The sequence below is a fragment of the Miscanthus floridulus genome, chromosome 6, assembly GCF_019320115.1.
Source record: "Miscanthus floridulus cultivar M001 chromosome 6, ASM1932011v1, whole genome shotgun sequence".
In the NCBI taxonomy this organism is placed as follows: Eukaryota; Viridiplantae; Streptophyta; class Magnoliopsida; order Poales; family Poaceae; genus Miscanthus; species Miscanthus floridulus.
Window position 1 is genome coordinate 117,868,428 of NC_089585.1, and position 27,533 is coordinate 117,895,960.

At 49.2% G+C, this 27,533-nt stretch overlaps 1 protein-coding gene across 1 annotated transcript; it reads left to right on the forward strand.

Annotated features, from left to right (window-relative positions):
* Positions 1-10,012: 10,012 nt before the first annotated feature.
* On the forward strand, positions 10,013-25,922 carry LOC136456720 (DNA-(apurinic or apyrimidinic site) endonuclease, chloroplastic-like). Its single transcript, XM_066456663.1, has 12 exons — positions 10,013-10,771; positions 14,790-14,946; positions 15,023-15,120; positions 15,206-15,270; positions 15,648-15,887; positions 15,969-16,225; positions 16,373-16,483; positions 17,829-17,966; positions 18,048-18,095; positions 24,383-24,463; positions 25,084-25,243; positions 25,469-25,922. Exons 1-12 carry the CDS (start codon positions 10,029-10,031, stop codon positions 25,588-25,590), a joined length of 2,220 nt encoding a protein of 739 aa, XP_066312760.1. The 5' UTR covers positions 10,013-10,028; the 3' UTR covers positions 25,591-25,922.
* Positions 25,923-27,533: the final 1,611 nt, after the last annotated feature.

Consider the following 27,533-nt stretch of genomic DNA (forward strand, 5'->3'; position numbering starts at 1 on the left):
GGGGGTGACCGCGCCCAGAGATGGACCATGTGCCGTGCATGCATTTTAAATCGGCCCAAAAACTCACATCCGATGCTACAACTGCCCAACCAGTTGTTCTACATAGAAAAGGGTACCTAAGGCTAGCTAATCATGCCAAAACATCTCGCCACTTCTTAACCCGGTCGCTTTACAAACTTTGTCGAACATGGGTTCGTCAACCCCTTTTCAAACCTATGCGAAATGACTTAAACTTCGAACGGTTTCGCGTCGAATTCCAATTTCGACCTACTGGGTATCCTAGCTAGCGAACCTCGTCCTCGACCACACCTATTTCATCGTCGCCTACGAAGTACGCACTACAAACTCTATCAAAGTTCGCATAAACGTGCTGTAGCATTTTTGTTCGATAAAAATTCGCTTAGAATACTAAACAACATGAAACGTAACATCTGTTTCTTGTTTCGGATAAACGTTTCAAGTGTCGAACATTGATTTATGCATCCTGTTACACACTATTGCACATAAAGTATGATGCTCATGCAACGTTTTAGCAAAAATGGTACAATGTAACACCGAGGGTCTTACACTTTTCATGCACTTTCAGACTAAAAGAATGAACCAAATAGTTTTCTGAGATTGAACTAGCCCTTGCAATAGTTTGAATCATTCGCTAAAAGTCTAAAAGACCAAATCAAACAATGAAACACAAAACGACTGAATAAAACACTGAAAGACGCAAAAACTTCAAGGAAAAAAATGACAAATTGCAACAACTGGAAAACTGAAGAAACATTGACAATGATGGTGTCACCTTTGCCTCATGTCCTTATCTGTTCATGGTGCCCTCTATCATCGATGATTGGCAGCGTGGCACGGCGTTGATCGCGTGCAAACTGGTATCACTAGAAGACTGTAGAAACCATTTGAAGCATATATCTCAACTTGTAACCTTGGTGGCCTAGGTTTGATCTGTAATTAACAGAGGAGACAATTAACACATAAGAATAGGTTAATAGTTGATCTACAAATTACATACATTATAGAGGTACCTCTAGTTATTTCTCATGGTATATAATAAATTGATTTCACATCAAACAACTTGCATGCCACATTGATCAAGCAACCCGCGCTTCACTGTTTCAAGCTCTGACTTCACGAAAACAAAGTTCAGTATTTATGATATGCAACCCCAATATGAAGGTGCTAATGTACCACGCAACATATGCTGACGCTAGCATTTAAGGAAACAAATAAAGCCACCTGTCGAAATCTGAGAAGTATCCTGTGAAAAAAAAATACAATCTTCTCCCCCCCCCCCCACCCACTCCTGTTCAGCAAAGAGTTTCAACATTCCATTTTATCAAAAACATCAGGAAAGTCTTTCTACCAAGTGAATCCCTGCAATGTGCCTGAATAATCCAAATGTGCCCAACTTAGCACCTTTAACTAACAAAGTTAATGTTACTTAGAAAGAAAATAGCTCTATAACAATGACCAATATGTTTAGCAAATGTATACCTTGCAAATCCTGAGTACCGAGAACTGCTCACATGGACTACTGCTTTCTTCACAATGGCTCTCCGCTCAACTACAGTGGATTTCACCTCCATATGCCACTGCTCAATTCGCGGTCGGCTCCACCTCCAGCGCGATCATGTCGATCTGCTCCACCTCTTTGGCGCCCACCTCCTCCTACAATTTCTCATCCTCATCGGTGAAGGAGTCTCGAGTCCGGGTTGATGCCGTGGGACAGGAGACGGGAGTGGTAAGAGGCGGCGAGGCCCTTATGGACCTCGCGCTTCTTGTCGGCGCGGCCCTCGGCATAGACTGACGGGCCTCCATCTGCATTGCAGCCATCTCCTGCTGCAGGCGCTGAATCATGAGCATGGCCTCGCTAGTCGCCGTCTCCGCGGAGGCCCGCTAGGCGTCGAGCTCCTGCCGCAGCCCCCGCGCTTTGCGTCCTCCTTCTCCTCGAGCAGCTGCGCTGCCGCCGCCTCCAGCTCCTCCACCCGCCAGATCAGCTCCTCCCCGCCTCGCCGTGTCCTCCGGGGCCTCCTTCTCACCGAGCAGCTGCGTCGCCGCCGCCTCCAGTTCCTCCACCCGTCCGATTAGCTCCTCCTCTGCTTCCGACCCACCTGGGGCGACGCTCCGGCACCGCCAGGGGGAGCTACGACCTTCTGCGCGCATCTCCACCACTGGCTCCATGTGAGCCCATCGCTTTGACCGTCATCATCATCTATGATGGGAACATTTTCCTCATTGCGAGCAGAGATGCGGCGCCAGGCTCTTTCGGACTCTGCGAGCAGAGATGCTGCTGCTGCTGCTGCCGAGCGCGATGTCGAAGGATGGCGCCCATCGCGAGCAGATCCAGGTGCCGCCTGGGAGGCGAAGCAGCCGGGGAGAGGGAAGAACTGGGCTGCGTCGGTCACTTTCGGGTTCCGGCGGATCCGGGAGGCGCCATCCTCCTTACTGCTGACGGGAGGACATGGATGGGGTTCGCGCGGCGAGGAGGACGTGGATGCTCCTTCCCGCTCAACCACATCGACGCCGGCGGCTACAGCACGGTGGGCCTGCCGCCGTTCCTGCGCTACCGCCGCAACGAGGAGCTCCTGCTGTCGTGGATGGAGGTGAACGCCTTCACGGTGCGGCTGCCTCTCTTCCCTCTCCGTCCACGGATCACATGCGTGATTTGAGCATGCGTGATTTGAGCCACCGTGTGAGGAGTGAGGGGGGAAGGCAGACCGACGGAGATTGCAGTGATTGCGGGGCGAGCGGCAGGGATCGCAGGGGGAAGTTGCGGTCGCGGGGCGAGCGGCAGGGGATCGCAGGGGAAGGTCCACGTTTTAGCAGCCCTGGTGTCGCACCTATCCACAAAATAGTTATGAATGTTTTAGTTGTAGATATACGTTGATGCCTATATAAGCCCAGTCATCCATTCGGCAAGAACCACACACCAAGCTAGTGCAGGCTAATAGTTACAAACTGACACTAGCGCGGTAGCAGCAGCAGCGCCGGCCCGTAGCAGCGAGAAGCATGGCAAGGCTGTTCCTCGCGTGCATGGTTCTGCTTGGCGTTGCAGTGTCCGCAGCGGCGGCGAGGCCGGCGACCCGCCGACGGGCAGCTGCGACCAGGACCTGCAGGACCTGATAACCAACTGCCAAGACTACGTCCGCTTCCCGGCTGATCCCAAGATCCCGCCGTCGGCGGGCTGCCGCTGCGTGGTCCAGAGGGTGAACATACCGTGCCTCTGCTCCAAGGTCACCCCGACGGTGGAGACGATCGTCTGCATGGACAAGGTCGTCTACGTCGCCAGCTACTACAAGAGGCCCCTCAAGCCTGGCTCCCAGTGCGGAAGTAAGTAGCCTACTGTGTGTGACAGTAAAAAGCAGGTCCCGTTCAGCTACTAGAATTTTGGCTGAAATTGGCTAAAAAATACGGTTCTAGCTAAATTGTTGTTGTGAGAGAAAAACATTATTTCGGCTAAAAAAACGAACAAGTCGAATATATGGTATATATACCACATCTGACTTGAGATTGCTGTGCTTGTTTTTTTAAGGCTATCACGTTCCTGGTGCGCTTGCTTAATGCTCGTGTATTGATCCACTATGACGAACATCGGTGCTATTTCGTTCCTACCTGAACAAGTGCTGTGTACATCCTCTGTACCTTCGGCGAAGAGACTTGGTCTGTATGTCAGACTGTCTCGTAAATAAGTTGTGCTAGAAAACTCGGCGCTGCTTTGCCGCGCCCTGCCTGATTTTGCGAGCCTAGGTTTTTTTTCCTTTTTTTTTTGTCATTTGATCAAGCAACTGGTGGCCGTTATGGAGCTGCTATCCTGCCACTGCAACCTCTCACATCTCAATGACAAACAGTGTAACTATGGTGAGATGGAATGGAATCAAATAAATTGCTTGGGTACAGAATTAACATACTTCACCTGCAATTAGCAGAATGCCAGAGTTTACAACTACTTCTACTTTCATATTTAAAAGCCAGTAGTAAAGACAGTACATCTAACACTTAAATCAAGATCATCTATGCTCTCAATTTTGAATTATCTAAGGATTTTCAATTATCTATAATAACAATGTTGGTCAGAAAATATAGGCAACTGAAGAAGATAATTTAATGTCTCATGAAGTTGCCATTACCAGTGATACTTCACTCCTGTAAGAACATTCATAGTATCTGTCAAGCTAGAAGTGTACATCAAAACTATGTTATCTATAAAATTAATCAGACAAAAACGTACAAGTAGCATTAAAGAAAGTACTATAATTAATTTAGAAGTTATGACAATTTCTAACATGTTTAAGACTTTAAGTACCAGAATGGTTTATTTTTAATTTTCTTAAAATAAACAAGTCTAGATGTAGCAATCTGAAATGTCAGGTCTTGTTCAAAGATGGGAAGCTCTTGAATGCCACAGATTATTAGCATGAACAAGTACTGTCTAGGTCTTCAAAAGATAATCCTATTCTTGAAGGTCTGTGAATATCTATTAGTTAATGGTTTGGAGTTGTGGATTTAAGAATAGTCTTGTCCATTCAGATCTGCATGCCCTTGTCTAGTGTTTCATGCAAAGGAGTACAATCTGACTCCAGATGACTTCCATTAGAGCACTCATAAGACAGTTTAGTGCGGACTTGGATTCAGACCCAACTGCTAACATTTTTGTTACCCACCAACAAACCCCATTACTGGTCTTAGCTTTGTTGTTGTACTCATCAGGATGTACTTTGTGGATCAGCTTCTTCTTGATGGTCTTGAGAGTGCTTTGTTGTTGAAGCATTTCTCATGATGTCCTTTGTTGTCTTCGTCTTGGGCTTTTTCTCTTTTTCTTCACCATCTTCTTTGTCTTCCTCCTTTGTAGTTTCTGGGGTTGTCAACATCAACCTCCTTGGTTGAGTTGATGATTTCAGAGTACTTCTTCACTAAATCCTGCATAAAAGAGAATTCAAATTAAACGCTTGTAACAAGAGATGCATAAAATAACAGATATATTTGTACATAGATGTGTTTCATTATAATGTGTCCAGCCCAAGTAGTGGACAGGAAAAACAAGTACATGTGTCACTTGCTCTCACATAATTACACGAAAATTATCCCAATAGTATTGCCAGGGACAGTTGCTAAGCAATCTGCTATTTCTTGTAAAAACAAAACAAATGACCACGTGACTTCTAAAAAGATCTGATTACAATTTCCATGTTAGCACTATTGGTGTCATGTCCAGGTCTAATAAAAGATGCCAATTTCAGATAACACGGTCGGACTTCAAGGTGAAAAATAGATAACAGCTACAACAATCTTGATGACCATTGTATATTTGTAGCAGAAGTCAATTAACACAAATAAAAGACACATGAATATGGTGATAGCTTTAGCTTATCCTCTTACAAGTACCTTTTGGCCTCATCTCGCATATTGTAATCTTATTTTAGTTCCAGAGCCAAGGGGCTAGTGCCATATCTCCTCCTGCTAGAGCGTGAACTGAAGTGATGGCGCCATTGGCCCTGGCGCTACAACCAAGCAGTAAAACGGCTAATATAACAATGGTGCAAATCTGCAGTTGTAACAACCCCAAAAATTGCTCTGGAGTTCAGCCTATCGCTTCATTGAGTGGTTGCACAAGCACTTGTAATAAGAAGACAAAATTAATAATGATGCTGAACATGAGTAATATTTAAGTCAACATCGGTTTATTTCGAAGGAAGCTAACCGATTGATGCCAAATTAAAAAACAGATAATTGGACAAGTTACCTGGTGAGTCATTTGTTGCAGTATTGGTATCTAGTTTCGATTACATAATCCAGCAAAACTGCCAGAGACGTACGTGACGTACGTATACTTTCACAAGGGTTGATTGTTTGCTCGTTGGTCCGTGTAGACGCAACGCAGCATTTCGTCGAACAGGTCGCGGGGACACGAGGTGTGCTATGCCCGTACGCTGCTGGCACACTCGCAGCTGCCCGAGGGCGAGGACAGTTGCTGTTGCAGTTGGACCTCCTGTAATCCTGTAGCTGCTGGCCGAGCCCACTCGGATCGTCCGCACCAGGCCCCGTTGCTCTCTCGCGCCGCCCTTTGCCAGTGTAGACAGCTTGTGCCATCTGGGCAGGTGCGGCACCCCTCGTGGCGAGCAGCGGCGCGGCCTCGACGGGGGCGCGGGCGTCGAACGGCGATGCCGCTTCGGCGGTGGCGGCAGTGGCACTCGGCAGCGCGCCCTGGGTGGGGGTTGCGACGGGGGCGAGGGCGGGAGTGGTGGTCGCCGCGAAAGCGCGGCGCGGGCCTGTGGGAAGAGGAGCGTCGGGCCTCCTGTTAAGGCGGCGCTCGGCAGCGCGGACTGAGTGGAGGCTAGGATGGGGGCAACCCTCAGCGGGGACGGGAGCTGCGGCGACGCGGCATGGAGCTACGGGAGGAGGAGCGCTGGAATTCGGGAATGGGAGAGCACGGCACGGGAGGACGGATCGAAGTCAGGCCCGAGGGGAAGGTAGGCCGACCTGGATTGAGGGTTGATTTCGGTAAAGTTCTAGTACTTTTTTGAAAATAAATATGAGAGGAGATCTGGATGATTCGACTAAATTTCAAGGTTTTTTTGCAAAAAGACCGTGGCTCGCCCGATCTAAGCCGTCCGCACACCCGATCGAACGGCCGGGAAAAGCACGCAACGTGGCACGCTGACTGGCCAGCTTTTGGAGGCAGGATTCATATGGTAAGATGTGTTGCATTTACTTGTATTATATAATATAAATATAATTTATATTATGATATAATATGTATGAAGTGATCCGGGCCCTCTATTTCTCTACTCTGCTTCTCTTCTCTCCTCTCCTCTTCTCTAATATTAAAGAGACGAAGGTTTCTTGGTCCATCAGTGTCAGAAGAACCGCCCGATGAGGATCTCACTGATCCAATCTCTCTCGATCCCTACGAGTTTGAGTAGCGTATCAAAAAATGGTGCGATGTTCAATTCTTAGAATACGAAGAGTTTCCATAGTCCGGAACTCTTCCGTGTACACACATGAGCCAGAGCAGAGTACAACCATGTTACAGAGACCGATCCAAAAATGAATTGGAATACGTGATGCGATGATTGATAAATCTCTAAGCCTCTTGTAACCACATGAGTTAAAGCAACACACTTCTAGGTACAAAACACGGACAATTTTGAGATGAATTGAAACACATGATGTGATTGTTGAATAAATCTCCAAGCCACATGTTGTACAGGTGATCACGCAACAAGTTGTGTGTCCCGTTGCAGCGCATGGGGATGTTTGTGAGCTATTGCGTATATGTGAAGGAGTGCTTTGGCAAAGCTCCCAGAGTAGCTTCTAAGGCCTGTTTGGTAGAGCTCAATTTTGTGATTCTCTGATGGAGTGATTTTGGTATAGGAGCGGGGTCGAGAGCAGATTTGAATTGATCTAGCTAGAGTGATTCTGGTGAGGATTAAACAGAGAACAGTGGTGAGCGGTTTCTTAGCTCCGAGCTCCTAATGTAAATGGAGAAGTGATTCTTGTCTAATCCCTATTAGAAAATGTGTGAGTTATACTATTTAGCAGAGCAAGAGTGATTCTTATGAAGAATCTGCTCCATGGAGCGCTGCCAAATGGAGCTAAAAAGAGGATGTTGATAGGCGGGTAACTGAAAGAAAAAAATAAAGAGCTGACAGAGAAAATAGATATTTCCCTTTGCATGGAACTTACCAATGGTTGCATCTACCACCGCCGCTAGCTAGTACGACGACTACCATGCTGTTATTCAGTGATTAGTGATTTATTCGGTTTTGAACAGATTTAGTCAAAAAAGTCATTGAACCAAAATTGTGGTGGTCTAGTGAAGACTTGGTGTTGTTAAGTGATTGGTGATTTATTCAGTTTTGAAGTGTTGTAAACCAAATTAACTAACTAACCAAATTTTGTTATGCCTATTACATCAAACAGTAATTTTATGCTCATTTGTATATTTAAATATATGTCCAAGTGACTTTATTTGTAGAAGCATTTTTGTTGCTTTTTCTTTTGTTTTATTGCATGATGCATTTCTTGTTGGGTGGTTTTCAATGCATTGATGTTGTTTGTATTATCTCCTGTAGAGGTATAATATGTATTGCAGTAACAGTAACCGATTAACCAAAGCCATTTGCTTAGTTTTTAGTGTTTTGGCAACAATTTTGATTAACATTTAGCAAAGACCCACAGATTCTTTATAACCTTTGATGAAAGAAGATCTTCACCTACGGTCGTATCTCTAGTTTGGAGTATACCTTTTGTTTTCCAAAAGATATTATGCGCCACACTCAAATCTAATGTATGCAAATAAACACTTGGAGTCCAAAATATAGGTGAAGTGCCATTGTCTCCATTTTTATATCAGCATTTCTTATATTGGGGTTCACATTCCGCACTCAAAACAAATTAATGAAATATGTGGTTTTCGAATGTGCACATGTCTCCCTTGCATTTCGTTTATTTTTCATTTATGTCTTACTTCTGTTTTCACTGGAACAACTTTTCTACGTGTCATCATTGACCTTTAACACTTGTGAATATAGAAGCCCTAGTTGTTTACACCTGTCTATACAGTAGCAGTAGTTTTGACACTTGTTTGGCATGCAACTCTAGATTGACACGTGTATTATATAGCATATAATGTCAAAATGACACCTGCTTCACATGCAACACTAATTTTGACACTTGTATAACATGCAACATAAATATTAACATTTGTCCATATAGCTCGACTCCACGCCATATCAATATATCGCGCGTGCAGCATAAAGTTGACACAAAGTTGGGTGACCCCTCCCTCACCACATCTATAAAAACCCAGGTGCTCTAAAATCACTCACATCACAACACAGTTCTTTTAGTACCCTACTAACCTTCAACAGGCACCCCCAAGAACTAGTAAACATGGCAAAACTTCCGAGCTTGCTCTTAGTCCTCTCTTTTGTAGTAGCCATGTCCGTAGTAGGCTCTCTGGCTGATGGAGGCTGTGACAATGACCTTCAAAGCCTGATAAGTGAATGCAATCAGTACGTGATGTTTCCAGCGAATCCAAAGATCCCTCCTTCAGATGGCTGTTGTGGTGTCATCAAGAAGGCAAATGTTCCTTGCCTGTGCGCCAAGGTCACCAAGGAGATTGAGAAGGTCGTGTGCATGGAGAAGGTTGTGTATGTTGCTGAGCAATGTAAGAGGCCATTTGAGCATGGGTTCCAGTGCGGAAGTAAGTGTTTTATGTGTTTATTTATTTATATGAGTATAGTGTAAATTGTGAACTTTATATGTGACTATTCATGGTATTTCTTTTAATTTGAATTAATTATCTTGCAGGCTACACGGTTCCTAGAAAATGAACAGATCACAAGAGGGAAGTGCTGGACGTAGTCCTTAGATCTCAACAGCCATAGCTGATCTAGCTTCCGATGGTTGTACAATATGAGGTCATGTTGAGACTAATGTAAGGTGTAAGAGCTCCATTGATGTATCGAAAATATTCTGAGCTAATAATAAAGCCTTCTCCACAAATTTCGTGATTTCTCAGGAACTGATTTGTGACCCATATTTTTCACGAGTAGGAACAGAAAAATAAATTAGGAGACATAGAGGTACGCTGACATGCTGCTGTGCATGATCCCTCGGCTGCAAAACAGCGTGGAGTACTTGTCACGTTGTCAGCGTACACCGCTCTCTCGGCGCGCTCCGTTCGAAGGCATCTCCTCTCGCGCCACGCACCAAGCGCACGCCGCGCCACCGCGATCCTGCCCGACCACGTGTGCTCCACCCGCGCGCGCACACCGCCCCGCGCCCCGCACAGCCTTCTCCCGTTGCAGCCCGTTCCTTCCCCGCATCCCTTGCCGTGCTCCTCCCGTCCTCCGGCGTCCGTACGTTCTCGGCCTCTCGCTACTTACGAATAAAACGCAGTGACGCGCACGGATCAATCACGTAAAGGCGACGAGACCGCGAGAACACCGAGCTACTTACGAATACAAGCTCAGCCAGCCTTCCAATCTGAGATGCACGCCGAGGGCGAGGTGAGAGCAATGCCGGCGCGGTGCCCGTGGGAGGCGCTCCCCCTCGTCGCGCCCTTCCTCGACGCCGCGTCCCTCGCGGCGGCCTCCTGCGTGTCCACCTCGTGGCACGCCGCCTTCGCGGCGGACCACCTCTGGGCGCGGCTCTGCGTGCAGCACTTCCCCTCCGCGCTGGGCCTCCTCCCCGACACCGACAGCAGCGCCGCCGCCGGCAGCGACGACGACCGGCGGTGCTCCTCCTCACCGCACCGACGCCTCTTCAAGCTGTTCCGCTCCGCGTCCATCCGCTGCCGCGCGCTCCCGGCCCCGCGCCTCGCCCTCGCGGACGTCTCCTTCGCCGTCGACATCGTCACGGCGGGCGGGGAGAGCACGCTGTCCTTCCTGGTCGCCGCGGACAGGGCCGCCCATGCCAAGAACTCCGCGGGGCTGTTCCTGTTCGGGGTCGACCTGAGCGACCGGAGCGCGGCGATCGGGCCGGGGGAGTGGCGCGTCAGGTGGACGGCGGTGCGGATGACGGCTCGCCGCGGGGCGGACCAGGAACCCGCGGCGGCGGTCCTGATGATGGACACCAAGGTGCCGGCGGCAAGGGCGGCGGGCGCCGTCGCCTTCGGTGGCAGAGGTGAGGCGGGGGTCGCGGCGAGGGTGCCCGCGCCCGGCTGCGGCGGCGCGAAGCTGGACGCGGAGGTGGTCGTGGAGCTGGCTGGGGAGGAGATGGTGGTGGAGAAGGTGAGGCTCGGAGTGATGTGCGAGTGTCGGTACGTGTGCGCCGACGAGGGCCTCCGATATCTGCAGCATTTCCTCCTGTAAAATGCACGTGCTTCTTCCATGATCTCGTGCACGGTCGAATGGGAATTCCGGTTCAGAGAAGCAGAGTATAGAGTAGAGTTTTTTTTCCGACATCGGCCGTTCGTTTCGCTGAAAAAACAAGTCCGTCGGCTGATTTGTCGGCTGATTTGTTGTAAGAGAAAAATACTATTCTGAAAAAACAAGCTGAAAAAGATGGATTATCGATGAATAGAGTAGGCAGTGCAATGAACTGAACCGAACTCTCATTTGTTGTTTCCCGTTTAATAATGGTTCCATCTTGTAATTGTTCATGTACTTTGAGGAAATTTGTGTTTGTGTAGTGATTGTCGAATTACGCTGGCCTTTTGCACGACGCAGCCACGGAGGCCGTGTCGCCGTGAGACCTATCGCAGATTCACATGTTCCATACACATCGAACACCGGCATCGACTGCACTGTCTAGTTGTGCCTCTGCTTTGCCTATGAGTATGACATTTTCTTCCTTTAAAGAAGGAATCAAGAAAAATGTTTTGGCAGATGGCTCATGGCTGAGTTTATTGGCGGCGTATTCCGTACGTATTGACGTGAAGTCGTGAACGGATCGACGGAAACAGAGTTTCAGGCAAAGTTTTAAAGAGGGAAGTATTTTCAGTTCTTGATGAATGTCGGAAGGGAAGATACACATGCGTTTGGTTCTAAGCCAACCAATTTTTATTTTGGGAATACTAAGCCAAGCAGTTTAAGGGCCTATCTAGGACCGCTCTGCTATAAGGCCATATTCTTTTGATCCCATGGTTAATCATGGGGATTGGGAGGGATTGAGGGGATTAAATCCTCTACGAGTCAAAATTCCCCTTAATCCTCTCCAATCCCCTTCAACCTCTTTTATTTCTAGAATAATTGAACAAGGCCTAAAAGGTTCTGAGCCAAGCAGGGTCTATCTAGAACTGCAGGTTTTGAGCCAAGCATGGTCTATCTAGAACTGCTTTGCTTCATGTTTTTAAGCTCTACTCCAATGATTTTCAACCAAACAAGTTCAGCTCCGTAAACTCTACTTTAGGGGGGAAAAAAGGAGCTGTGAGCTCCATAAACTCTAGTTTAACTCTACTTCAGAAAAAAAAATAGAGCTACTCTAGTTTAACTCTGCTTCAGAAAAAAAAAAATAGAGTCGTGAGCTCCATGAACTCTAGTTTAACTTTATGTTTGGATTAGATCACCAGAAAACTTTCTGGCCCACTCATGGCCCAGTCAACAATCTCAGACGTCCTGTATTTTTTTTTGAGGGGACGTCCTGTATTTTTTAGTGATCTATAGAGCTGAATAATGTTCATGGCTTAGGTACGGAGTAAGTTCCGGCTACCAACCAAATAGGCCTACAGTGCTGGGCTTGCCAGGCCGGCCGGGATACGAGTGCAGCCCATCAGAGCGGTACTACCACGCCAAAACGCGGGTACATCTAACTATTTGCCACTCTTACGGTGGCCGCCTCTCCGTTTGCCAACTTTATCGTGCCAATTACAAAATTACCCGACAAAATAGTAACCAGACTAATATTTTGCCATTTTCGCTGACGTGTCATGCCATATCAGCACACCAGCGTGGAACTTGACGTCCCCGTCTGCCCAGCTAAACGGCGCTAGCAGCTCCCGTCAGTCCCCACTGCCTTTCAGTTCCACTTCCACCAGCCTTTCAGTTACCTCTGATGGTCACAGTACCCTAGCTCCTAAAATCACACCATCTTACTGGTAACTATGCAAGTATGCAGCTGCACACAACTTGGCCAAATTTCCATGAGGACAACTGAGCAGTAAACAACATGGTGACAGGGGTGCACAGATCAAGTATCTACAGCTTGGACTTTTTCCATTGATTCAGCTTTCCTGTGGGTGATCCTCACATGTTTGTACTCTGGAATAGTTTTCCTGTCCTACAAACTCGCAGAACATGGGATAGTTGCTCATCTGTACAACATACACGCTGAGGATCCTAACAAATGAACCTGCAAATAAATGTGTCATGCGCTGGCCCTCTAGCTTTTTGAACTGATTCTTGACCATATCCTCTCTTAGCTTGTGATCCTTTCTATTTATGTACTAGAAAACTAGAAACTTCCTACCAAGTTTTGTCACACATAATTAGCAAAAAATATCTAGAATACTGAGTGAGCGTCCTCGATCCAAAAGCTTGTTTGCAGATGGCGCCCCAAAGGAATTAGTTGTGGACATACAGATCACATGCCCGTGTGCTAGGCCAACATATATACTACTATGGGTTTGCAGGTTCGGTAATTGCGCTCACAGAAAAGTTGTTAGGATGCATGTCAGTAATTAATTTTCAATGTTTGAAAGAAGTACAGTAGTTGCCAAGAAGCAACAAAAACGGAAGCTCACTTAGCAGCTTGGGCAACAGCAGGAAAAAATAGGAAAGTTGGTAGCAGCAAAGTCACCCCTCTGGGACTTTTTCCCCTCTAAACATGCAAATGCAAGCACAGAGACAGAGGTTTGCCTTAGTTTGGCACGGGGTAAACTCAGCAGCAAACAACACAGGGAGAACGGGGGTTGAACTGAAGAGACGAATTTTGCGCGACGGGAAACTCGATCCTGAAAGCAGAGCAAACAGCGAGCGGGCTCACCTGGGCAGCCGACGTGGAGGGCACGAGGCTGGCCCCCGAGGCGCGGGAGCTGAAGCGATTGGACGGCACGGTGAGCTGCTCGTAGAGCGCCATCTTGTTCCTTGGCGGAGCCCGCGGGCCGCCGCCCTTGCCTGCGTGGCTGACGTGGAGCCGCGGGAACAGCGGGCCCATCACCTTCCCCAGCTCCTCCTTGCCGCCTCCCCTCGTCATGCCCAGCCCAGGAGCCAGGAGGAGCAGGCCGTATCAGTCAAGCAGCCAGCTCGTGGTCGTGGCGCAGCAAAAGATCCCCCGAATCCTTAGCGGCAGCTTCGTTTCAGCCACCACGTTCCAGTGTCAGGGCCGGCAACGAGGGAGGCCCGGGTGCAGGCACTCAGCTGCTGCCTCGGCGGCCATGGCGGCTGCTGGTGGAAGTGGAACTGAAAGGCCATGGCGCCATTGGTCAGCGGAGATGGAGGCGTTAACTTCTACGCTGACGCGCTGATATGGTATGACACGTCAGCAAAAATAGTAAAATATTAGTCGGATTACTGTTTTCTCGGGTAATTTTGTAATTGACACGATAAAATTGACAAACGGAGAGGCAGCCGCTGTAAGAGTGGCAAATAGTTAGATATCCCAAAACGCGCCGCAGAGTCGCCCTCGCCGCCGGCTCTCGCCCGCACGGCCACCCGGGTGCCCACAGGCCACAGCCCACTTCGGCACTTCCTCACGCCGAGCCGAGCGCGGCGCACTCCTTTTACCGCTCCACGTCCCGGCGTCTCCGCGCACTCGCTCGCCGACCGATGCCGCTGCTGCTGCGCGGCGCCTCCATCCTCCGCCTCTACCAGTACGGTGCCCATCATCTCCCCCACCCTCTCTTGCTCTCTCCTCTCCTATGGCGCATTTTCTACCTTCGAATCTGTTCATCCCATCTGGTCTGCGTTACTGCGTGGATTCGATTCTTCGCCATCAAGGGGAATCCTCGATAGGAGGACGAGCCCATCGAGGGTTTGGCCACGAATGGAAATACCCGTTTCTTTTATTATGCGCTTTCAACTGTCAACAGCGTCGTTGATGTGGATTATGTAATTTAGTCAAATAAAATATGGTCAGGGTCTCAGGGAAGATATGTCACAAGCGCGGGTGTGCTTAAGGCTTTTTCTTTAATAATGAAGAACTTATTACTTCAGCTCAAACTCATTTGCACATAATGTGAAACCCAAACCCTATGTCAACTTTGAAGTATCCATCAGTTCAAGAGGATGTTTGTCCACAGTTATCTCATACCTGGATCCATTGTCACAAGAATCGTTTAGCTTGGAATGGCACAATTCTACATCAGTAGATGTTAAACATTGGCTTTTCTTCTCTAATAGGTGTACCTGTGGGCTCCGAAGTGCGAATTTCAGTTCTAGAGTACCTGTACTAGTGAATCTCATCACCACGAGGGACAGAATGAGGGCTACATATTCGCGTAGAGCTGCCTCTAAGAACAGTGAGGTCAAGAAGGATGAGCAGCCAGTCATAGAGAAGGTTAGTCTGTTTCCCCTTGTGCTCATACTCTCCGACCGTTGTAGTTTTGTTCCATACCTTTCTGTTTGGATCCTAGGAAGATGCTGCTGAAAGTGATTTGGAGATAGAGCGAGTGAGGAGCAACCCTAGCCAGCTCCAATCAATGACTGTCAAGGAGCTCAGGGAGCTGACGAGGTTTAAACTTTGCCACTCTTCCTTTCTTGTCCATTGGTGATAACTGATGTGTTCTTTTAACTCTTTGTGCACTAAAATCTTGAAGGAGGATGGGTGTTTCTGTAAAAGGTACCAAGAAAGATTTAGTATCAGCCCTGATGAATTCTCTGGGCGTGGAGGCAAATGGTATGGGTTAGTTCAGACATGTAGTAGCTTTGAATTAAATCCTTGTTTTTTTTGTGTTAGTACTCTTTAGTTTCAGTCATTATGCCCTTTGCAGCAGTAAGATAAGACTTTGATCAGATTTGCCCCAAACTTACAATGTAGTTAGCTCGTAAAATAGTGAGCCAAATATTTCAAGCTTGCATGAGATCTTCAAGCTCTTATGGCTTCTCTATCGACATAGCAAGGTTTTATGGTGCAGGAAATACAGGGGCATGGATGTATCCTTTATAGACCATAGTCACACATATATAATATATTTCCTTGTTTAATTAAATAGTGTTTAAGTGAAGCATGTTAGCCAGAAGCTTGTTTTCTTTCCACAGGTGAAGAGGGAAAATCATCCATTGAGCTGGTTAGCCCCTCGGAAGTACCTTTGAAAAGAAAAGGTGGTGCTTCTGCTGTGGTTGAACAAAAACTAGAAAGTTCTGAGATTATTTCTGAAACGCCTAGCAAGAAAAGAAGTAGAACAAAACAAAAGTCAAACAAGAGCACCACTCTTGAGGAGAATTCTTTCACTAATGTCAAGCTAAGTAAGACTGTTGTCCAGAAGGAAATATTTGTCGGTACACACATTTGTTGACTTATCTTTACTCCTGTTGAAAGATCACTTTCCCCTTGGCTAACTGTTTGTTACTCTACCACAGTCCAAGGTGCTGTTCCTAATGATGATTCAGAGCCTTGGACTGTACTCGTGCATAAGAAACCACAAGCCGGCTGGATTCCATACAATCCTAAGACTATGAGGCCTCCACCTCTTAGCAAGGATACACGGGCTCTGAAGATTATGTCATGGAATGTCAATGGATTGAAAGCATTGCTCAAATCAAGAGGCTTCTCTGTGCAAAAGTTAGCGCAGAGGGAGGACTTTGATGTGCTATGCTTACAAGAGACAAAAATGCAGGCATAATCTTAGTTATTTTTGCTAAGTTCATTTGGAGTTATCCTAAAAAATGTTAATGACAAGATAACTTTGCTAATATTGCACATTCTATCCGTTCTGAATTATTTGCTGATAGTAAATTCACTATATTTGCTTTATTCTGGGCAGGAGAAGGATGTTGAAGTTATTAAGGACACTTTGCTTGATGGCTACACAAATAGTTTCTTTACTTGCAGTGTGTCAAAGCTTGGCTATTCTGGCACTGCAATAATTTCAAGAGTACGCATCACCTACCCAATGCCTCATACATGTAACTAGTAGAAATAAAACACCTATTGGTTTGTTCTGTTTTATTTCTTTAGAAGCAACTGCACAGAAACCTGAAAGAAATGGAAAGAAGGAGCAAAGTGCCATGATGCACTCCCTCACCTAGGAACAATCACACCTATGTCTCTTCAATTTTGAGATTTCAGGGTTTTCTATTTCTGAATCTAAGGCAGGCTTCACTGTTTTTTTCTTGAACAATGCAGGAGAGCTGCATGTCATTTCATTAAGAAAAATGAGTCATACAAATGGGAGTGGCTAGAATAAACCTTCCCAACACACCCCACTCACACTAAGCCATGGCTAGAAAGAAATTTGCACCACTCACACTAAAGCAAGCTTCACTGTGAGATATACTTTAATAAAAAAAGGAAAGAAACATTTAAAATATATGATTAGTCACTGCTAGTTTCCTCTTCCCTTGGGCTATATTGCAACCTGATTAACCACTGTTTGATTTCTTCTGATATTTAATACAACAACAACAACAGCAACAACAACAACAAAGCCTGTCTGTCCCAAGCAAGTTGGGGTAGGCTAGAGTTGAAACCCACCAAGAGCCCCTAGTCACGGTTCAAGCACTTCAATAGCTGCTTTCTAAGCACTCCTATTGAAACATAGATCTCTAGGTATATCTCAAGCTTTCAAATCTCTTTTTATTGCCTCCCCCATGTCAATTTCGGTCTACCTCTACCTCTCCTCACATTATTAGCTTGGCTTAGGACTCCACAATGCACTGGTGCCTGAAGGTCTCCTTTGGACATGGCCAAACCACCTCAACCGATGTTGGAGAAGCTTTTCTTCAATTGGTGCTACTTCTAGACGGTCACGTATATCATCATTCCTAACTCGGTCCATTCTTGTGTGACCACAAATCCATCGCAACATACGCATTTCTACAACACTAAAGGGCGTACCCAGTGCAGAGAGCTCCCGCTCTGTGCGGGGTCTGGGGAAGGGTGTTAGTGGCAAGCCTTACCCTCACCTGTGCAATGCGAGGAGACCGCGACTCGAACCCGGGACCTTCCGGTCACAGGCGGTAAGACTCTACCGCTTGCACCAAGCCCGCCCTTCGCATTTCTGCAACACTACACAAATATATTTATTGTATTGTGATCCTGGGTCCTGGGCTCCTGGTCTGATCATTGTTAACCTTTCTTCTGCTCCAATTTATTACATGGTAGCCTCAAGCATAAACTTCTTGATCAACAGGATATGCTAGCATCCTGCAAGATTTTTGTGAACATTTTTGTGTTTTATATTTTCTTTCTATTCATCATGTGTCATGCGTTGCCTGTAGGCCAAACCACTCTCGATCAAGTATGGGCTTGGTATACCAGACCATGATACTGAAGGGAGGGTTGTGACTGTAGAGTTTGATGACTTCTATCTGTTAACTGCTTATGTACCAAACTCTGGTGATGGCCTAAAAAGATTGGTAAATAATTAGTATTTTTCTTTCTAGTATAAATCATCTGAGGTTACAATCTGAAGTTCATGAGCATGTATTTCTGTGCAGACTTACAGGGTCACGGAGTGGGATCCATCCCTTGGTAACTACATGAAAGTATGTCTCTGATTTTACTCCGATTATTATTTTGAAGTAGTTTGCTCTGCTACTTATCCTCTATTCCTCTTCTTCTGTCAAGCATCAAGTATGCTTTTACTGAAACAGAAATACAGAACTAATTTTGTGTGCATTTTGTTCATGTCATTTTGTCGTTGCATTGATTCTATTTTTTTCTAGGTTATTTTGATATGGGGGATTTGGATCCAAAATTTCAAATACATAGGATTTAGCACAGATTGGACTAAACCTAAAAATTTCTAGAGCAATCGCTTCATCCAAACACGCTTTTGAATGATGAGTCTCCCTTGTATAAATTTGCACATAACAAAGCCTTAGTAACAACTAAGATTGAAAGAAAGGTTCTAATTAGGGGCAGGCCCATAAAATATGTATCAAGATGTCCAAATTTAGTTAGTATGGCAGTTTTTGTTGGAGTATGTGTGTATTAAGGCCCATATATGGCCCATGTATGACTCCCATATAGCTACCCTTCCAGGGTTAGCCCAAGAAATAGGAATTACAATTCTATCATGGTATCAGCTTAGGTTTTCCCTTTCCTCCCTCTCCCAGCCGCCAGGCAGGCAGCCGCCGCCGGCAGCCGCTGCCGCCATGGCCGGTGGCCCACCACCTCCTCCCCCTCCCTCCTACTTCCACTGCTTCCCCCCTCTTCCTTCCACCTGGGCGCAAATCGCGAGCCGCGCGCGCCCCGGAGACCTAGCCGCCACCGTCGCTTCTCTTCCCGGCGCGGATGCGGGCCTCCCCGGCGCGGCTGCGGGCCTCCCCGGCGCGGATGCGGGCGGCGCGGCTGCGGACGGGGCGGATGCGGGCCTCCCCGGCGCGGATGCGGGCGGCGCGGATGCTCGCGCGGCTGCGGGCTTCCACGACGACGCCGCACGCGCGCGCGCGGACTTCCAGGCTCCTTTTCCCGCCCCACCTCCTCTGCCATTTCACGCAGCGCCTCCACCGGACTCCGCCCTCGCAGCGGCTCTCGTCACCGCCCGGGCCGCTGCCGCGGAGGGCCAGGCACGCCTGCGCGCGGCGGCCCAAGCCTGGGAGCGGGAGTGCGATGCGGCCGATGTTCTGGCCCGTCAGATCGCCGAGGCGGAGCAACTCCTCGTCCATCCGTTGTACCACGACACCACTGCCACCTCGTCTGCTTCACGTCCGTCCCCTACAGTGGCTCTCTGGCCCAACTCGGCTGATCCCCTCGTCGCGCAGCTGCACTACCAAGCCGGTGGTGTCCAGAACATCCGGAGCCTGGTTCCTGTCGTCCTCGACCCTGAGTCGCCCTCCTACGCCCGCTGGCGGGACCTGGTCCTTCTCATCCTCCGCCGCTACGCCCTCGACGACCACGTCCTCACCGACGCCCCGCCTGCGGCTCGAACCCTTTCATGGCTGCGTCTCGACAGCATCGTCCTCTCGTGGATCCTGGGGACCATCTCCCTCGACCTTCACGACCTCGTCCGCAGCACCCCTGAGAGCACCGCCCGCCGGGCCTGGCTGGCGCTCGAGGGCCAGTTCCTGGGCAACGCCGAAGCCCGGGCCCTGCGTCTCGACGCAAGCTTCCGCACCTTCGTCCAGGGCGACCTCTCCGTTGGCGAGTACTGCCGGAAGATGAAGACCATGGCAGACTCCCTTGGTGACCTTGGCTGGGCCGTGGAGGACCGAATCTTGGTCCTCAACGTCCTTCGCGGCCTCAACGAGCGGTACAGCCACCTCCGCACCTGGATTACCCGGCAGCGGCCCTTTCCCACCTTCCTCCAGGTCCGTGACGACCTTGTCATGGAGGAGCTCACTCAGGGCATCACGCCTGGGTCACTACCTGCGCCGGGGTCCTCGTCTCCCTCGACTGCTCTTGCCGCCACTCCTCCGCCACGTTCTTCCGCTCCACCAGCGTCGTCCCTTCTTGGTCCTCCTCCCGGGCCAAGCGGGGGTGGGGGGGGGGGGGCCGTGGCGGCCGTCGTCGACGCGGGGGGGGGGGGGGGGGGGACGGGGGGGGGGGGGCGTGGTGCGGGCCCTGGCCGTGGGAGTACTCCGACGGCTCCACGGGGTACACCCTGGCCCTCCTTCAACAACCCTTGGTCAGGGCGCATCTCCATGTGGCCCTTCCGGGCTCCCGGGGGCGAGCCTGGTCCACCGGCGGCCATGCTCACCGGCGCCGTCCCAGTCGCCCCGTTCTCGTCGCCGTGGGCTCCACCTACCTGGACCACGCCAGGGCCTGTCGGTTGGGACCCGACGGCTTTGGCCCGCTCTTTCGGCACCATGACCCTGACTCCTCCAGTCGGCCCAGACTGGATCGCCGACTCGGGTGCTACCTTCCACACCACCCCCAACCCTGGTATACTCTCTTCTGTTCATCCTCCTTCCTCCCACCCTTCGTCCATCATGGTCGCCAATGGTTCGTGTCTTCCTGTCACTTCCGTGGGTGCCGCTCACACTCATGGCTCTTTTCGTCTTCCGGATGTCCTTGTTGCTCCCTCTATGGTTCACAACCTCCTTTCTATTCGTCGTTTTACAGCTGACAATTCATGTTCTGTTGAATTTGACTCATCTGGTCTTACTGTGAAGGATTTGGCTTCCCGGCGTCCTCTTCTCCGATGTGACAGCACGGGGCCCCTTTACACCCTTCGGTTTCCTGCGTCTGCTTCCTCCGCTTCGCCCTCCGCTTCGTCAGCTGCTTTTGCCGCCACCACTTCATCCACTACATGGCACCGGCGTCTTGGGCATCCTGGCCGTAATGCTTTGACCCAGCTTAGTCGTAGTTCCGACATACCATGTACTCGGGCTCACGATGAGCACTTGTGTCAGGCATGCCAACTGGGCCGTCATGTTCGTCTTCCTTTCCCTACCTCCTCTTCCCATGCGACCCATATTTTTGATCTTGTACATTGCGACCTATGGACGTCACCTGTTATGAGCATTTCTGGCTATAAATACTATCTTGTCGTGCTTGATGATTTCTCTCATTATTCTTGGACTTTTCCCTTGCGTGCTAAGTCTGATGCATTCCCCACGCTTCTCCACTTTTTCGCCTGGGTGTCTACTCAGTTCGGCCTCACCATCAGGGCCGTTCAGTGTGACAATGGGCGTGAGTTCGATAACTCCAACTCTCGTGCTTTCTTCCTCTCTCACGGTGTGCAGTTACGCATGTCATGTCCCTACACCTCCTCCCAGAACGGTAAGGCTGAGCGCATGATTCGCACCACGAACGACACCATGCGCACCCTTCTGTTCCAGGCTTCGCTTCCTGCTCACTTCTGGGCTGAGAGTTTGCACACCTCCACCTACCTCCTTAACCGCCTACCTTCCGTTGCCTGTCCGGCTCCCACTCCACACCACGCTCTCTTCGGTACCCTCCCTCGTTACGATCACCTTCATGCCTTCGGGTGTGCGTGTTACCCTAACACCACTGCCACTGCTCCCCACAAGCTGGCTCCCCGTTCGACTCAGTGTGTCTTCCTCGGGTACTCCCCGGATCACAAGGGGTACCGTTGCTTTGACCTCACCTCTCGTCGGATCCTCATCTCTCGCCACGTGGTGTTTGACGAGTCCGTCTTCCCTTTCTCCACCACCTCCCCACCCCCCCTCCACCACCGACCTTGACCTCTTCTCCCTATTTCCCACTGACACGGTGGACCAGCCACCATTGCCGTTGTGTCCTGCAGGTACTACTCCACCGTGCCCTTCGCCGGCTCCGTGCTCCGGCTCGACGCCCTCTGGTGCGGCCCCTGACCCTGCGCCCAGCGCGGGTCCGGCGGCGCTGGACTCCGGTGCTGCTCCTGGCCCTACGCCCTGCGCGGGTCCGGAGACCTCGGCTTCAACACCTGCTGCGCGTTTCGCACAGTCGGTGCGTGTTTACCACCGCCGAGTGCGTCCGGCTCCGCTGCATCCGGAGCCAGCCCCGCCACCACCGTCGTCGCCTCGGTCACCACTGGTGGCCTCTTCTCCGCCGTCGACACCTACGCCGCCACCTCCGCCCCCGGTTGCCCGTGTCGCGCAGTCGGTGTACCACCCGCCTCTCCTGCACCGACACCCGCGTCATGTTCACCCTATGGTGACGCGGCACGCGGCTGGTACCCTGCGGCCCCTAGCTCTCGCAGCGATGCCAGGCGAGCCGCAGGTCTCTCCTGTACCCTCTTCCGTTCGCGCCGCCTTGTTAGATCCGCACTGGCGTCGCGCGATGGAGGAGGAGTACGCGGCACTCCTCGCCAACCAGACATGGGATCTGGTGCCCCGTCCGCCTGGCTCCAACGTTGTTACTGGCAAGTGGATCTGGACACACAAGCGGCGGGCTGATGGTTCCCTTGATCGGTACAAGGCTCGCTGGGTTCTCCGGGGTTTCACTCAACGCCCTGGCGTCGACTACGATGAGACGTTCAGTCCAGTGGTGAAGCCGGCTACCGTCCGCACGGTTCTCTCACTGGCTCTCTCTCGCTCCTGGCACGTGCACCAGCTCGACGTCAAGAATGCCTTTCTGCACGGTACTCTGACTGAGACAGTCTACTGCAGCCAGCCTGCGGGCTTCGTTGACTCTTCTCGTCCTGATATGGTCTGCCGGCTCAACAAGTCCCTCTACGGCCTCAAGCAGGCCCCTCGGGCTTGGTACTCTCGGTTTGCTGCTTACCTGCTGACATTGGGATTCGTGGAGGCAAAGTCAGATACTTCTCTGTTTATCTATCACCACGGCGCTGAGACTGCCTATCTGCTGCTCTATGTTGATGACATTGTGCTCACAGCCTCCAGTCCGTCACTCCTCCGGCGTATCATCACCTCTCTTCAACAGGAGTTCGCTATGAAGGATCTTGGTGTGCTCCATCACTTCCTCGGCGTCACAGTTCAGCCTCGTCCCACCGGTCTCCTTCTTCACCAGCGACAGTACACTCTTGATATCCTGGAGCGAGCTGGGATGACTGACTGTAAGCCCTGCTCCACTCCAGTTGACACTCAGGCCAAGCTGTCAGAGGCAGCGGGCAACCCAGTACCAGACCCCACTGCGTACCGGAGCCTTGCAGGAGCACTTCAGTACCTCACCTTCACCAAGCCAGACATCACCTATGCAGTTCAGCAGATATGCCTCCACATGCATGATCCCCGAGAGCCCCACCTCACTGCTCTCAAGCGCCTCCTCCGCTACCTCCGAGGCACTGTCGACTACGGCCTGCTACTCCACCGGTCTCACTCCACCGATCTCGTCGTCTACACTGACGCCGACTGGGCCGGGTGTCCAGACACTCGACGCTCCACTTCCGGCTATGCTGTTTTTCTGGGCGGCAACCTGGTGTCCTGGTCGTCCAAGCGCCAGCCGGTGGTCTCCCGTTCCAGTGCCGAGGCGGAGTACCGCGCTGTCGCTAACGGCGTGGCGGAGGCCTCCTGGCTCCGCCAACTTCTTGCCGAGCTCCACAGTCCCCTCTCCCGGAGCACGCTTGTTTACTGCGACAACGTCAGTGCGGTGTACCTCTCCACCAACCCTGTTCAGCACCAGCGGACCAAGCATGTGGAGATCGACCTTCACTTTGTCCGCGATCGGGTCGCCATCGGCGATGTTCGGGTCCTCCACGTCCCGACCGCCTCCCAGTTTGCCGACATCTTCACCAAGGGCCTCCCGTCCTCCACATTCTCCGAGTTTCGCTCCAGCCTCAACATCACCGGTGGCTAGTTGCGTCTGTGGGGGGGCTCGTGTGTGTTCTTCTTTTCATGTCCAGTCTACAACTCCGCTGTGACGGTAGTTCAAACTGCGGGGGGTGTTGGAGTATGTGTGTATTAAGGCCCATATATGGCCCATGTATGACTCCCATATAGCTACCCTTCCAGGGTTAGCCCAAGAAATAGGAATTACAATTCTATCAGTTTTAAATATTTTTAATGCATTAATTTTGGGTCTATTAGGGCACATCCTCGTTCCTTTATTGTCTATCATCAATATCCTTTTATTTTTCTTTGCCCTTTACCAATCATTAAAAGGTTCCCTTTCAAATCAAGGGGATTTTCAAAAACCCTAAGTGTACTTTTTCATAGTAATGGCCATCAAATTCTTGTGTTTTCCTACTTACCAAAGTAATGACCATCTAAAGTTCTAAACCCTAGTATTCTTTTACATTCTTCACAGCTGTTGTCCTGTGCTAAAAAAAAAAACCTACTCAGGTATGCATGATTTTTCGAACACAAATTCACCTCCTTCATTTACAGGCTTCAGTAGTGATCGTTGCACCGCTAACGAATTATTTTTTTAGATCTCATGCTGCTATGTTCTGATATGACCATACACTTCTCTTATGATTGTGCAGGAATTGGAGAAATCGAAGCCTGTCATACTAACCGGTGACCTTAATTGTGCGCACCAGGAGATTGATATACATGACCCTGCTGTGAGTAATCATCTGTTTAAATTCTTTTATGCTGATCCAAAGGAGACTTGAAAGGATGGAATATACCCAAAGACTTAGCCTTAGATAGGAGTGCTTGGAAGATAGCTATTCACGTGCCTGAACCTTGATTGCTTATGCTGGGTTTCAACTCTAGTCTACCCCAACTTGTTTGGGACTTAAAGGCTTTGTTGTTGTTGTTGTTGTGAATGTATTGTAAATTTGTAGTCTTACACTTAATTGTCCTATATTTGGCTATTTGTTTTATGCTACAAACATCATGATCCTTGTAATAAAGTAGAATTACAGAGAAATTTAGCCTTGGTTTTAGACCCTTGTTGTTAGAGCTGAGAGTTCTTATCCGGTTTAATTAGAAAGCTTGAAGAGTGAAGCAAATTATTGCCCAAGTTGTGAGAAACAGATACCTTAAATTGCATTGTCATGGTGCTGTTTTTTGAGCAACCTATACTCCCTGTTGCTCATATCTATGTATGTATATGCTTGATGCGCTCCATCGGATTGGAATATGTAACAAATGTTACCACTTACCAGTTTTGCTTTAGCTGCTTCACCTATCTTTTGTACATGGTCTTAAACCCATTTTTAATACCTTTTTTTTCCAGGGAAATCGTAAAAGTGCAGGCTTCACAAACGAGGAAAGAGAATCATTTGAGACCAATTTTTTGTCCAAAGGGTTTGTTGATACGTTTCGGAAACAGCATCCTAGTGTTGTTGCCTATAGTTACTGGGGGTACAGGCATAATGCCCGGAAGACAAACAAAGGTATGTATGATATGGCCATTGCCACCTGGTATTGTGTGTTTATGACTTTATGTGCTGTTTCACATCCTTGAGATTATGTGCCACTTAGCATGGTTTCTGAGCAATCTTACATCTATCATGCACATGCACTTTGTCAAAATTGGTATATTCATTTGTTGTTCCAACATAACTGAAGATCACGGTCACCATTTCGCTTGCTGTTTTGATTTGTTCATTGGATTGAAGGTTGGCGCTTGGATTACTTTCTTGTGTCGGAGTCAATCGCTGAAAAAGTCCACGATTCATATATTCTTCCGGACATCTCTGCCAGTGATCACAGTCCCCTTGGCCTCGTACTGAAGCTGTAGGCTGTATCACAGGCTATGCCAAACATTCAATCTGAAGCCTGTGCCATAATTCTCAGACAGCGATGCTTATTCCTGAGGGTTTTTGGTTTGTGCAGATCCGTGGCAGGATCAGCGATTTTTGTATCAGACTATTAGTGAAACAATGAGGCTTTGTAATGCACTGAGCAGATTGGAATATCCATCAGAAGGGACGGATACTGTTAGTGATGCTGCACCTTTGTAATGTAAATATGCGGCCCGATCAATGGATCATATCTTGTGCTGCAGTTGTGCAGCTCAGTATAAGCAGCAGGGAAAGCTTATTGTCTGGTTATGAAATTACTACACTGACCTTAACCTGTTGAGCTCATTAAGCTATCGTGTCATGTGTTGTGCCGCTGATGGCGTTAGAAAAACTGTGTCGTGCAGTATCACGCATACCCCAAACGGAAATGCTACTGTGAGACGTCTGATCCTCCGGACGCTCCTGTCTGGCCGTAACACCAGCCCAATGACCTAATAGTCGTAGCCTTTCTTCCACGAGTCCTTAACTGTAGCATTTCGTCTCTGTTCTTCAGAAAAAAATCACCGTAGCTCGAGTGGACGCGCTCTGCTGCGCCGCCTCGGCGTTCCCTACAGTAGCCGGGGGGCCGACGGCTAGCATCTCCACCATGCCCGAGCGCGGACGTCCGCCTTGATCCCTCTCTAGATTGCGCCTACTGGCTGCCCGCCTTCCCCCTTTCCACCGCGCCTCTGGCCCGCCATGGCCTTCTCCAGCTCGTTGGCCGTCTTTTCTATCGGAGCAGCGATAGCTCGTGCCAGACCCACCATGGCCTTCTCCACCGGAGCGGCGATAGCTTGCGCCGGACCCGCCACGACCTTCTTCACCGGAGCGGCGACAGCTCGTGCCAGAGATCGGGAGCGCCACCATCCAGTGTCGCGCTGATCCACCTCGCCCGTCGTGAAAGGGGAAGCCGAGGGGCCTATGCCTGGGCCCCCATCCTCCTCGCGCCGTCAGCAAGAAGGGGAGGCCTACGCCACCACAGTTCCCCACCAGGTAGGTCACGCCCGCATGGCGTGGTGCTGTGTTTTAAGTGTTTCTAGATGTTTTTCAGACATGTTGTAAGGTTATGTTTCAAGTGCTTTAGTTGGATTAGATGTATGTTTCAATTGTTTCATGTGGATGTTGAAAAATAGATTCGGATGTTGCATATGCTGTAGTTTGTAGTTGTTGTACACATACGTTACAAGTCTCTATCTCCAATGTTTCATTTTTTTGTACACGTATGTTGCAAGTATTTCAGACGCATGTCTCAAGTGTTTCATCTGTATTCTTTTGTATGTTGCATTGCAAGTGTTATATCTGGATATTTCAAAAGTAGATCGGGATGTTGCACATGTTGCAATAGTCTTTCAACTTTATGTCCCAAATATTTCATCTTTTTTCCCCCAAAATCTGTTAAGAGCAGAGAGGGTCCAGAACCGTCTTTTTCAGTCAATAAATAGTATTTTTCTTTCACAAGAAATCAGCAAACAATATTTTTAGCCATAGCTTATCAGTGAACAGGGCATATAATATTCATAACTATTCTGTCTGCGTGTGCGACACCAAAGCCGCTAACACAACCGAATCGTGCGACAAAATTTGGAGTCGTCGGTCTGCCTTCCCCTGCGATCCTTGTTGCCGCTCGCCCACAACCACGACACACGAGGTAAAATGGAAAGCCAACACAATCACCGCAAGGAATTTTGCCTTCCTACAATGAGACTTTTTCTTGTGTGCCATTATAAAAGATTGTAATCCTCTGTGTGCCCCTGAAAAAATTCAGCGGTCTTCAGCGCCACTACTCCAACTTTTTCGTGTCATCCATGCCACTTCCGTCAGTCTGGGCTCTAACGCCGTTAAACTGCAGGTGTGAAAAGACAAAAATGCCCTTAAGTTCAAATATGTTATTAATTTTTTT

Excerpts from the sequence above, each read along its gene's own strand:
- LOC136456720 (XM_066456663.1), top strand. The coding sequence starts at position 10,029 with ATGCCGGCGCGGTGCCCGTGGGAGGCGCTCCCCCTCGTCGCGCCCTTC. Across the intron at positions 15,271-15,647 it reads AGCCCTGATGAATTCTCTGG|GTGAAGAGGGAAAATCATCC; the intron begins GCGTGGAGGCAA and ends TTCTTTCCACAG. Across the intron at positions 15,888-15,968 it reads CCAGAAGGAAATATTTGTCG|TCCAAGGTGCTGTTCCTAAT; the intron begins GTACACACATTT and ends ACTCTACCACAG.